Raw genomic sequence first — 13,275 nt, 5'->3', positions numbered from 1 at the left:
TTTGTTGGTTTTGAAGAGTGCAGTATATAATATCATAGAAACATTTGCTGCTTCCAAAATAAAAACATACAACAGCTACAATGATCAGTTTTCAAATGTTAAAAGCAGTACAGATGGTACAACTTTTATCCATGCTCACGAGCTGGTCAGTTCCCTAACTTCTAAATATTTATACACCTGGATTGCCTCAGGTCATAATCTTTCCCACTGGAAGGGTTCTCCTGGTCAGCTATATAACTTCCTCAATGCACTTGTATATTATTGCAGCGAAACCCTTTATAATTCAAGTATTGTAACTTGTATCAAGCTCAAAACTGTAAATTCTGCCAGTACTGTGGGTCCTGATACGTTACGATACATGTGTATAGATGGGAAGATCTAGGGAAAAAACGGATTTTAAAATTTTTGTATGCTTAGTTATAAACTATACATTGTCAAAGCAGTCAAATCAGTTTAAGATTGATAGGAAAGTAAGTATTGCATGTATTTCAGCTCTTCCCTGAACTTTCCATGTTTTCCCAAAAAACGAGGGGAGGAAACCTTTTTCCAATAGCTTATAAAATTCTGGAAATCGTACTTTTCTGTACTTGTGTCCTTTCTCTCTTTATTCCCTTAGGCATCTTTTAGATTATATTTTGGGATTTAATACTTCGGTAACGATCAAGGAGTTTCTGCTACAAGTGGCTATGCATTGTTTTTGCTATTTTCTTTATTAAACAATGTATGGAATGGACATTGAGCATGAGATGCTGCCTTATACCAAGTTAGTGTAGTCTACTCTCAGCAACAGCTTTCCAGAGTCTTGTGTGAAATAAAGATCGTTCTCAAATTTAAATGTTAACTGGAAGTGATGAATCCATACTGTTTAAATCAGCAGTTGGCTCTTAATTTTTGTACACTTTTTGAAGGTTTTCAAAACTTGTGTCAGATGTATTGTAGATTTTAAAGCTTTAATCAAATAGTTTTTGTTTACCACAGGGAAGTGTGAAGCATGGTAGTTACGGTGATGCTTCTTGTGGTAAATTAGATGTAAAATGTCACTCCAAATGATATCAGAAGCTACGAAGTCTTCTTGATTTCCAGAGGATTCCAGAACAAATGACTGTGCGGGAAATGTGACTGATGACTGCACAGAAGTGGCTAGACAGACATGGCTCTCTTGACTGAACTCAGAGAGAAATGTGGAAATGCCTTGTTACTGCCGAGAAGCTGTTGTGATCATGTATTCTCTGTGTTAGACCATATGGTATGCTGGACATCCTAAAGCAAAACAGGTGCATAGATGCAGCATGGAATGTACTTCTCTCTGCAGCCTCTGCGTATAACTTCTAATACAAACACAGTGTTTTAGATTAGCAATATCTTGTCAAAGATTGTTTCTTTCCTTTTTTTCATTCAATGTGGGGTTCATACTTTATTTTAAATGCTGTTTTAATGTCATTGTTTTAATATTGAAATGTTAATGGTTTGATGTCCCTGCCTCAGGCACTCAATTTGGGTAGAGAGGTGGCATAGAGATGTTTTAAATAAATCCATATATTCTAATAATCAAATCTGCCAATACTTAAATTTGTGGATTGGTTACATTAAATTTTTCTTACACACTTGAGGTTGCCCCAGGCTTGTAATAAAATCAGAAAACTTAAAAAAAATAGATGAGTTGTGTGTATGTGCAGACAGGTTCTTGTGAAGCTATAAAGCGTCTGGCTGACCTTCATCAAGAGTCGGGATACAATTCCCCTTCCCAATATTCTTGCAAATCCCTGTTCGTAAATTTGTAAATATTTGTTTCAACGTAGAACCTTAACCAGCAGGGCAGTGAGGAAGAGAGCGGGTAGAAGCACACTCTTGGTTGTGATGGAGATTTATATCTCTTTGTTAAATATCCTTAGAGTGGTCTAAATGATGCTGTTTCAAAGAACATTTGTCCCTTTTACGTAATGTCCATTCATTCCAGCTGATACCGTCATGGCCCTCTTAAAGTGGACTGGGACTTCCCAGGGCTGCAGCACAGTGGAATCATGAAGGCCTGGGACTGACAGACCCCTTCTCACCTGCCTCAAAACTTCTTAACATACCTTTCCTAACAAAACAGCCTCTTGCTTGAAGCACGAGCAGTCCTGCTCAGACTTTTAAAAAGTCAGATCTGTTCATTTTGAACCTCACGTAAAATGGCTTTAGTGAAGTGGGAGGAAGTCCCAGTTCCTGAGAACTGCTGGCCTGTTTAGTATTAACGACTGTGTATTGTCATTTATATCAACAATAAAAACATGTCAGGTCATAGGTGCAGGGGCCAGCTGCTGAGACTTATTTTTGTAGCCCAGCTGCTTCCTTAATGGAGGCTTCACACTTAGTGCTTTGTTTTGTATCCAACCTGCAAACACAAAGAGGAAAAGTTAAGGGAACTTCTCTGGCCAACTGCAGCATTGGATTATTAATCTGCCATTGCAGCACTAACTATAAGATCTTGGATGCTTTTCAGATTATGAGAAGGTATTGAACTGGACATCATGCCTATTTTTAGTGTCCTCAGTTCTTGGCTGAGCTATGAAAAATTAAATGAAATGGTTTCCACTTGATTCCTTAGTAATATTTCCGGTAGTATGTTTGGAACATTGTCTTTCCTCCAGCTGCTTTTACAAATTAAATGCTTGAGATGTCGAGTCTGTAGGTGTGTGCTTTGGTATTACTGATTCTGGTGATCTGCTGCAACCTTGAAAAAATGTTTTGAAGTTACTGATTAAAGTAAGTAAAAGAGATTAGCAAGAGAATGATTTAATGTATTCCCATGGAACTGATTTTTAATAACAGAAGGGGGAGTCACTTTTGTTCTGTAGCTGAATAGTAATGTTGTAGGATGCAAGTTTCACAGAAGTATAAACTGGTGCTAATAGGGATAAGTACCTGCTCTTTTGTTATAGTTAACAACATGGAAAAAATACATTGCAAGATGTTTGGATGTTTTTAATTTAGATTTATTTTCTCTCTGTATCATCTTTATAAGAAACTGGACTGCTGTATTTGGGAGACTATATTGTTTATTCTGTTTGTAATACAGGAGTTTTCCAGCATCGGTGTCCTGTAATTATTTGGAATTATACATTTCATCTCTATGCCTCATAAATAAAATGATTAAAATTTAAGACAGGTAACATTCAAACTAGTATTGATCTGGATCCCTTTATACTTGTCTCCCCATCCGTTGAAAGGAATCTACAGTTCATAGTTAGGAAGGTGACAGTGTTATGTTTTGTTATATGTGCAGAGTGATTAATGTGCCATATTTTCTTATAAATCACTAACATAAGAAAATTCATTACCGAAAGTAAGTTGGAGGGGTTTCCAGTGTTCCCATATCAGTCTAAGACAGGCTTTTAAAAATATTACGCTTTGTTAAACATATGGAAACTATGATTGGATAATGTTGATTGCTTAGAAGAATAGAAGGGGCAGGAAATCATCTCAGATGCATTAACATTTTTACATATAAATGGAAGAGGAAGATGAGTGTAGTTGGATGATGAATAAGGTTGCCAGTTTATAAACTGGAGATAGGGACCTTGTGGGGAGCTAATGAGACCAGATTGCTGGCTGACAGAAGACTCTGGGCTTCATCACTAGACAACTGCTTAAATTGTAAAGTCACTACAGCAATGATTTTTAATGGAAGGCATATGGTTCCCAAGGGACCAGTCTACAAATCTTGGGTGGCGGCAGTGGCGGCAGAACTTTTTTGAACAGACAGAAAAAAATGGGGATTTTAGGCAGCCCCTTCTTACTTGCTTCTGATAGCAAGGGGAGGAGAGTTGTGTTATTTACTGCTTAGCCCACCTGGAAGATAAAATGCCAAATCTAGATTTCTCCCCTGGATGCTTAAAATGTGGCACAAGTCAGCAAGCAGGAATTGAAACTAAGATTATGGAGTAGGCTGATGGCCATCAGGTCAAGGATATCACTAAATGTGTATCGTATGCATATGTCATAAATGTACCTATGTAAATAATGTTGCCTTGTCTGTAGTTCTGTTTTCACATCCTAATTTTTTACTTGTGGCTGGGGATGGGTATTCAACAATAATGGGTTGGATCTGGTGCAAAACTGATGCTTGCACTAAAGCTTTTGAGCCAAGTAGAAACATAAGAAAAAGACTACAATTGCCACTTCTGTAAGTTGGACTTATTATATCCCCACTTGTGTTTCTGCTTGGAGATAGATCTTGTGCAAGCAGTTTGTGGGCAGTGTAATGAAGATCTTATGTATGTGGAACTGTGCTAAGACCCATTTATGTTTCCACTTGCACAGTGCTGGATCCAAGACATGTTGTGTATCTGGTGAGCGGGAATGGATGACATGTAAAGAACCACTATACTGGACAGTGCTGAGACTAGGATGCTACTTGACAGTTACTTACAATGTGATAATAAATACATATTTTCAAATCCCAGAACTGAAGCATTATGTAATGTACAATTAATGTAATGTTTAGAAGTGTGCTGAACACTGCAGGTGTTAGGGTAAGGCCTAATGCTGCTGTGTCATGGTAATCTCTGGTCTCTATACACTTATTTACCAGAGATACTAGCCCAGTGCACATGACAGCCTCATGTGTTCACTGAATGCGCAGGGAGGAAGAGTGGGAGTGAGTTTACTGGCTTGCCCTCTGCCACTACATGGCTGCCTGGTTGCCTGAAGGAGCACAAGCTCTCCCTTGCTGTAATGAGCAAGATTCCAAACTCAACATTGCTGGTGACGAGGAGGGACGGTTTGCAGGACCAGTTACTCCCTGTGGTTGCCATTACGGATGGCCAAGTGACTGTGTGTTCTCCCTACCTGTACTTTCAATGATCACATGGGGCCATCGTGTGCACCAAACTAATTCCTGTACCATTTAAAAGCTTTGAGTTAGTGAGTCTTTCCATACTGGCTGTGAGAGAAAACGGGAACCGTACTTCTTTCAGCAGGCAAAGAAGGTGATTAGATAGACCGGGAGGCCGAACACTCAGTTCTTCGGCAGATTCAGTTGGTTGTGCTGTGTCAACCTTTGAGATGAGAAGTGGTGGTGTTTTCAAAAGAAGAAAGATTCTTTTCCTTTTGGTGTACAAGAGCAAGGGCCTATTCTGATGAAATAAATTGTGTGTTAGCTTATCCCTATTTAAGCATACTACCACTCCTTGCCGCATAAATCTGTCAGGAAGCACAGCAATTGTGCATTTGGACCTGTCTAGTCCCTAGTCGTTTTTTTTCAGAGTGAGTTCTCAGGGTGGATTGATAGATGCTTCATGTTTATCATGGAGAAATGCCTTCATATATTGTGAAATTGGCCCAGAGCTGCGCCATGGCATTGGCTCATTTAAGCTAATCAAAGCAATTGGACTACATCATTTTTCAGTTCCTCATCAGTCTTGTGAAGACTGTTAAATGTACATGAGGAATAAGATTTTATATTATACCAGAGAGTGGAATATCATCTATATTTACCATTTGAAAACTAATTTCATGCAATCTCTACATTAATAATAAGAATCTAAGTGCAAAAATCACCTTTTAAAAAAAGTTCTAATACTGTACTTGTAGCTATAAAAAACCCTTAAAGAATTGCTTGTTCATGTATACAAATATTATCTTTTAAAAATGTTTAACACATTTGCATTTTTATTTATTTACAAAATGTGTATGCTGCTGCTTTCAAAACTTGCTCAAGATAGCTCATGTGATAACACCGGTGCAATCAATATATCTTTCTCAATCTGGAGACTGTGATCATGGACAGACAAGACAGGTTTTTCTACAAACCTGAAAAAGCCTCAAGTTTGAAGAAAAATCTGAAATATATAAAATCTGAAATATATATTTAAAAATTCAGCTGGGCAGCTATTGCAGATCTTTTCAGCACAGGAGTGATACGATCCCCATATCCAGCTCCTGAGTAGAGGTGGGCACGAACAAGAAAAAAAAACACAAACACAATGTTCGTTGTTCGTTGCCATCCATGAACACGGAATCATGAACAACCACGAACATGACCTGGTTCACGAACATGTTTGTGATTGGCTGTTCATGGGAGGGAGGGGGGAGACTTGGAAGGGAAGAAAGTTCCCTGCGCCATTTGCAAATGATGTGGGGGATCTTCTTCCCTTCAAAGTCTCCCTCCTTCCAGCTGGCTGGGGGGGGGGAGACTTTGTCAGGAAACCCCTGACAAGCGGCTGAGTCATGGGTGAAGTGTCCCTCTCCCTGCTGTTGTGCAGGGTTTCTCTAACAAGCAGCTGAGTGGGGGATTTAAATGTCCCTCTTCCTGCACTGCGCAACAGCAGGGAGAGGAAAATTTAAACCGCAGCAGGCTGCACTCAGCTGCTTGTCAGGGAAACCCCTGACAAGCAGCTGAGTGGGGGATTTAAATGTCCCTCTTCCTACGCTGCGCAGCAGCAGGGGGAGGGAAATTTAAACCCCGGCAGGCTGCAATCAGCCCTTGTCAGGGTTTTCTCTGACAAGTGGCTGAGTCGGGGGTGAAGTGCCCCTGGGCTTAGATTGGGGTTTCCAGGGCAACAGGAGTTCAGACAGAGTTCAGAAAGTTCATGCCTACTGTTGCCAAGGGAATTGATTGAAAGGCATCAGACTGTCTGGCTTGACGAACGGCTGATGAACACTATGAACAGGGCTTGGAACGAATACATGTTCGTTAGGAACGGGGTCTCACTAACAGCTTGCTCGCGAACAGCTGATCAGGCGTGGCTTTTTTTTGTTTGTATTGCTGTTCGTGCCCACCTCTACCCAGCCACCACAGTTTGAACAAATTGGCAGTTTTCAAAGGCAGCCCCACATAGAATGGACTGCAGTTATCTCACCTGGATGTGAATACTGCAAGGATCAACATGGTCAGATGCTGCATGCCAGCCAAAGCTGATAAAAGGCAGTGGTGCTACAGGCACTGGTGCTAGCCACCCTGAACCCATTTGTGGGGAGGGTGGGGTATAAATCGAATAAAATAAATAAATAATAAATAAGGGAAAGCTGAGCTTTCAACTCTTGAGCAGCTTTGTCATTTCTAACACTGTTTTGGTTGTAGAATCTAGAATCACAGAACAAAAGGGAGCCAAAGGGCTCGAGGAAGTGCACCAAACAAGACACCGGGATATGAACCGTGCGAATTATATTACCAATAAATAGACAAGTGCTACATAGATCATAACTGTACTGCAGTTTATTTGTAGATAGAATGGCCTGAGGAAAGAGAAATTCTCTGAAACGGGTGAAGAAAGGAGGCCGGCACGGCTCGTTGCCTTATTGACCTTGGAAACCGCCAACGGCGTTGCTACTACCATTTGCCAGCACCTTGGCGTTCTGCAACCATTTGGCAGCACAATTTTGTGTTGGGACTGCCTTTGAACTTATCTGTGCGAACTTTTCAGAATCACGTTATGATTTATGTATGATTTATGTAGCACTTGTCTATTTATTGGTAATATAATTGGCACGGTTCATATCCCGGTGTCTTGTTTGGTGCACTTCCTCGAGCCCTTTGGCTCCCTTTTGTTCTGTAACTCGTTAGAGGAAGGCTTTCCTGTTTTTTGTGATCTGTAGAATCTAGAATGCCAAGAACTAAGGTTAGGTGAACAATATGTTTGAGTTTTGAGCAAAAGGTTTTAATTGCATTTCCTAGAAGATTCTTGACATTTACCTACTATGTAACAGTGTTTTCATGCAGCTAGCAGTGGTCGGCAGTTTCAGATTGCTGTGTTACTAGTAATGGTTCACCTAATTAGGAGGTTTTACTGCTCCCAACATGCCACATAACGGTCCTGTCTGTATGAAAAGATTTCCCTGAATCAGCTGGAGTTCAACCCAACTGCTAATGTGCACAGAGCTCTTTGAGAGCAGAACAAAACGAGGCTTGATATAAGGAGTACACTTCCAATATACCAGGAGAGAAAAATATTTACTTTCTTGTAGAGCAAGATGTTTGTATTTAGGTAATTTTTTTATGTTTAAAAGGCTTGAGCAACTGTATTTTGAAAGGTCAATATGCAGATTCTTGATTAGATGCATCAAGAAGAATGTGTCAGTCGTAAAAATAATAGTAGTTGCAAGATGCCAAGTATTTCATACGTATGCCTAATCCTAATGTGTATCAGTCTCTGTGGACGTGTTTATTAAGCAACCACATAGGTGGGGTCCATTAAATGCATCTCCTCCCCACAGTTGCCATCTTGTCAGGGGGATGCAACTAGTTGAATGGGAAAGATTGTCATGCTTCTGCCTGCCCGTGTGGTCACTTAATTCATACTATCACATGGATCTTTCCTGCGTGATGAACATCCTGCAAGCTCTCTTTCATACACATGCACTCCCAATTAGCATGGGATCACAGGGGGGAGTGACTCTCAGAAGACTCTGTGTTTGTGTGTGTGAACAAGTTGTCACAGGGGAGACATCATTGTACATTTAAAAACTGGGATTAACTGATGATGCATCAGAATACGTGCTACCCATGTCAATCCAAAAAGACCTGTTCGTTATTTTCATACAGAGGCATAGTTGGAATGGATTAGCAAATCCTGCTTTGCTGCTACATAAATTAGCATAAGAAGAGCCCTGCTGGATCAAACCAGTGATACATCTGGTCCTGGCCACCTGTTTCATACAGCAGCCAGCCAGTTACTCTGGAGGGAGCAGAGAGACCAAGCCCTTCCTTGTCTGTTGCCTCCTGAGCTTGTGAGGTTTGTGGGCTCCTGTGTTCCTTCCATTCTTTCTTATTCGTGGTCAGGTAACTAGTTATTCCTGTTTTGGTAGCAAACCATCATTTTCTGAACAACGAAGTATAGTTTGCATTTTCCAGAGAACTGTGTTTCAAAATCATGTTAAAACTATTGTTCTATAAACTCCACCTGCAAGTTCATGTTAAAATAGTCCTCCAGGTGATGACTTATGTTATTACACTGCAATTCTACAATATGAAGAGGCATATTTTGTCTAAGCATATGGAAATGGAAGATAATGATCTCATTTAGTACATGCTAGTGCTGTGGGCGACACCAGGCCTTGCTTCTGATACAAATGTAAATTGCTATTAAACCACTTTAAATGCCTGCAATGAAACCTGGAACGATAGTGGTGTTCAAATGTTCAAGAGTTCTGTTCTGTAGGACCCCTCAGAGAAGATTAACATGGGTGCCTTGGAGGGGAAAATGTGACTATGAAAACATACTTGTGTTTGTAGTGAACATGTGACCCTAAGTTCTGTCTTGTTTAACAGTTGAAACTAGGTGTATGCAATTGGATACTGCTGACCCAATAAAATGCCCTGTATTTCTGAGGCTGAATCAGCAATATCTAGGCCTGAAATGCACTTACAATATTTCACTCTTGATAAATATCAGAAGTATGAGAATTAGGTTGGAAGGCCTTTCTGCTCTTTGACAGACAGTGCACTGGGGGCCAATTCTACCACCCATTGAAACAGTTGCTCTTTACAGTTTAAAGGGCTGGTGCACCATGGACCAGCTGGGCATGATTTGTCTCCCTCCTGTTTCTGTGGCCTTCAGGTGCTTCAAAAATTATGTTTTAATTTTGTTTTGTGATTTTAGAAAGGACATCATTATTGTTTTTATTCACTTTGGGGGGTATTGATATTTTTCCAATACTAATTAAACGGAATTTTTTCCCAACATACCTTTCCAAAGAAGGGCAATGGAAAACCACCCCATAACAAAAAAGTCTGCCAAGAAAATGTGATGTAACGTCCCCCCATGGGTCAGTAATCAGGGTGGATTTGATTTAAATCAAACTGATTTAAATCACGATTTAAATCACTAGTCATTAAGGCTTGATTTAAATAATAGTTTTCTACATAAAGACTAATTCTTGCTGGTATAACTTTAATATGCAAGTAGATGACTGCCTTGCTGATAGGTAAAGGAACTTCATTAAAGTATTCCCAAACTGGGTCTCTTTTACGGCCTGCTGCCATTATAGGTTTTTTCCTCCAAGGAAAGAATGTGATAAACCTCAGGCCATACACACAAAAGATCCAAAGACTTGTGCAGTATTGTGCTCAAAAAGTTTCACTTTCATTTTGTACTGCTTGCCCCTCCCTCCTCACACTTAGTTTCTTCTTGTGCAGATCTATTCCACTCCAAACAATCAGAAAAATATTGTTTCTATTCACTGAACTTCTTGAAACTTAGCACTGGAGGGGTTGATTCTGTCTTCATAGGTTTGTAGAACAATAGGATTAAGGTCTTTTTCTCAACTCTGTTCATGTTATAACATTTTTGCTGTGAAGAAGAGGCATGTGATCTCTGCTGAGCTGACACAAATTCAGTTTTGAGAACTGCAAAACCAAGCATCTGTGATAATATCTTGTAGGCAGAGAAACTGCCCAATAATCTTACAAAAACCTCTGGAAGAGCATGACGTTGTGAATGGATTAATGGAATTTATTTACCAAAAAAATTAAACATATACAGCCTTATTCTACATAATTAAAAACTAATCTTTATTTCATGATGGAATAACCTTTGGATGGTAATATATTTTCCTCAAAAAGCATTTTATTTTAAAAAATCCGATTTAAATTAAAAAAATCCGATTTTTTTAAAAAAATCATTGATTTTTATCCACCCTGTCAGTAATGACTCGGTGCTTGCGCAGGGGACTACCTTTACCTTTCTAATACAATACCAACAATTCCAACATTTAATGAAAATGATAATCATCATGCCCTTCTCAACTTTCTGATGTGGGATTAAAATGATCAATTTGTACCCATAGTTGAAACATAAAAGGCTAACTAGTAGTGGGTAGAAACTTGATAAAATATTGTATTTGTTGATTAGCTGCTATTGTTTATTTGGGCAACACAAGACAACCTGTATTGCCATCAAAATTCAATACTGTCAAGAGACTTCTGTACTCAGTAATAGCCTCTGGCTTCTTTCATGATGGAAATCATACAGCAATGAAGAGGTTTTGTTCCAGGTAGCAGAGTACTGTGGGTAGCAGTTTATATAACATACCAACAACAACAAAAAGTGTGAATATTTGCTTCTCAGCTGTACCTGTTCATAAAATGGCTTCTCCTTAATTTGTTGTTATGATGGAATCGGCATGAAAATGTCAGGATTGCCAAGTGCTGTATCCAGCAAGATGCAGGTAAAGGCTTGAAACAGCAGCAGGAAGGGGAAATGATTGACAGGTCCCTTCCTCTTTCTGTGGTTAGCCAGAGAGAGAATGGCAGTTGGCAATAGAATGATGAGCAGACGGTTGGTGCTAACAGAAGGAGGGGTTCATAGAGCAAATGGGAAGAGTGGGAGTTGGATATTGGCATATGACCAGAGAGGGTCAGACTGAAAGTCCTCGGTCTGAGGAAGAAAGGGAAAGGTGTACCCTCACTGCGAAAACGCAGAGTACTAATGGAACAGCCAGCCCTAAATTTTACTGAGACAAAACTGATCTGGAAACTTGTAGTTGGCCCAGAAGTGGGTAGAGTCTCATCTTCAACCAAAGGAACAGGGTTATAGTTTGGATATAACTCCTGCCCAGTATCTGGAGAGGGTTTTAACTTAGTGGAGTACTCTGAGGTCTGTAGTAAAAGGGAAGAAGTGCTGTGGGTACATAAATTGAAGCACCTAATCTGTGAAAGGGTAAAAAAGGAGGAACTGTACTTCAAAGAGATCAAGTCTGATAACATCAACCTCTCACCTAAGTCAGCCAATATAATAAACTGAACCAGACCAAGTGTTTTGTGCCTCACACAAATGAAGTAATCTTTATGAAAACCAACTACTTTCTGAAGCTTTTAAGTACCTGCCTACACTTCTATCTATCCATTCTGCTTGTAAATAAACCTGTTATTTTTAAAACTTCAGTAAGCCTAGTGTGCCAGTTTCATTTCAAAGGAAAACGTAAACCCGTTTTTCCCTCCACATAACCTTGGCTGGGTAACATAACAACCTATACATTCCTTAAGTGTGGGGCAATAAAGAAAGTTAAGTTACAGACACAGCTATGCTTCTGAAGGTTTTCTAGCCCAGGAAACAGCTTCATACGCTTTAGGAGGAAAACTTTACGTCAAAATAGGGGAAGGACAGTATCAGCTAGAGAAAGCAAAGAGTTTGCAACAGTTGTCTTTAATCATGTGCACTCCCAGCCACTGACAGATAGCATGCTGTGATGCATAAACCCACGTCCTTAAGAGGTTGCTCACCAAGCACCTTTTAAAAATAGCTCTGCTTCATAGTACAAAATTACTGCCCTTCAACGTCTAAGAAAATTGTTATTTAAAACATGATTTTTATCAATTGATTATTTTCTCTATGATGTTAGTTTGGTAGTGATTTTTCATTAACTTCAACAAGGTTTTATTTGGTAGGGGGAGATGCCCCTAAAACATAAATGATTCTTATAGCATGGAAATTAGAGAATTTTAAACTTAAGATCTGAATGTGGTTTTACTGTTTATAGCTGAACTAGATGCAGAGCATGCACAGAAAGTTCTGGATATGGAGCACACTCAGCAGATGAAGCTCAAAGAACGGCAGAAGTTCTTTGAAGAAGCTTTCCAACAGGACATGGAGCAGTACCTCTCTACTGGATATCTCCAAATAGCTGAAAGACGAGGTGAGTGCTGAAAGCTTCCCACCTAGTTCTGTAGACATGCAATTCTTGAGCTGAATTACAAGAGCAAACTTGCTCAACTGTAGGAGTGCTGGCCTGTTGAATCCATAGCTCAGTATCGGAACATTTTTAATTCATATTCATTATGCTTATATCCTGCTTGGGGGGTGGCTTATATGTCCAGTCAGATGTATGTCCAGGACAGATGTGTTTTGCAGTTGCTGCTTACTCCATGGAAACTGGTAATGGGTAAACTGCATCCCTGCTGTGGCCATTGTTCTCCAGGAAGAGGAAAACGCAGTGTACTTAAGACTGGCAATGGAAGCATTTACATTCCTCTTCTGAACCAGCTACAGAAATGAAGGGAAAGCCTAGATTCCATTCTGAAATAACTTGTGTGATTAGGACTTTTCAATCTAGATTTTGTTCAACTTCTGGAATCCCAGTGCCCTGGCTGTAGTAACAATCCAGCAGCTACTCATGTACAAATGCTTCCTGCAATGATTGAAAACTTTGTGGCCAAGTTAGAACATACTGGATTTTGGCATGTTCTCAAGCCCATTCTGGGATATTTCTGTCGATTCTTAGCTGTGGCAGTAGTTTGCAGGCTGCTATTTCAGTTGAGGATTGGAATGTAAGCTACTTGTATTTGCACAATCACTT

General features: G+C 39.8%; 1 protein-coding gene across 2 annotated transcripts in view; it reads left to right on the top strand.

The window, feature by feature from the left end:
* The window catches only part of DTNBP1 (dystrobrevin binding protein 1), a 65,600-nt gene that overhangs the window by 48,535 nt on the left and 3,790 nt on the right, over positions 1–13,275 (top strand). For both annotated transcript variants that reach the window (XM_054985818.1, XM_054985819.1), the window contains exon 8: positions 12,460–12,615. In XM_054985818.1, the coding sequence (XP_054841793.1) occupies positions 12,460–12,615 (156 nt within the window). The remainder of the gene's footprint in view (positions 1–12,459; positions 12,616–13,275) is intronic.

Source organism: Eublepharis macularius, chromosome 7 (genome assembly GCF_028583425.1).
Source record: "Eublepharis macularius isolate TG4126 chromosome 7, MPM_Emac_v1.0, whole genome shotgun sequence".
NCBI classification, from domain to species: domain Eukaryota; kingdom Metazoa; phylum Chordata; class Lepidosauria; order Squamata; family Eublepharidae; genus Eublepharis; species Eublepharis macularius.
This window is presented reverse-complemented; position numbering and strand designations above follow the sequence as displayed.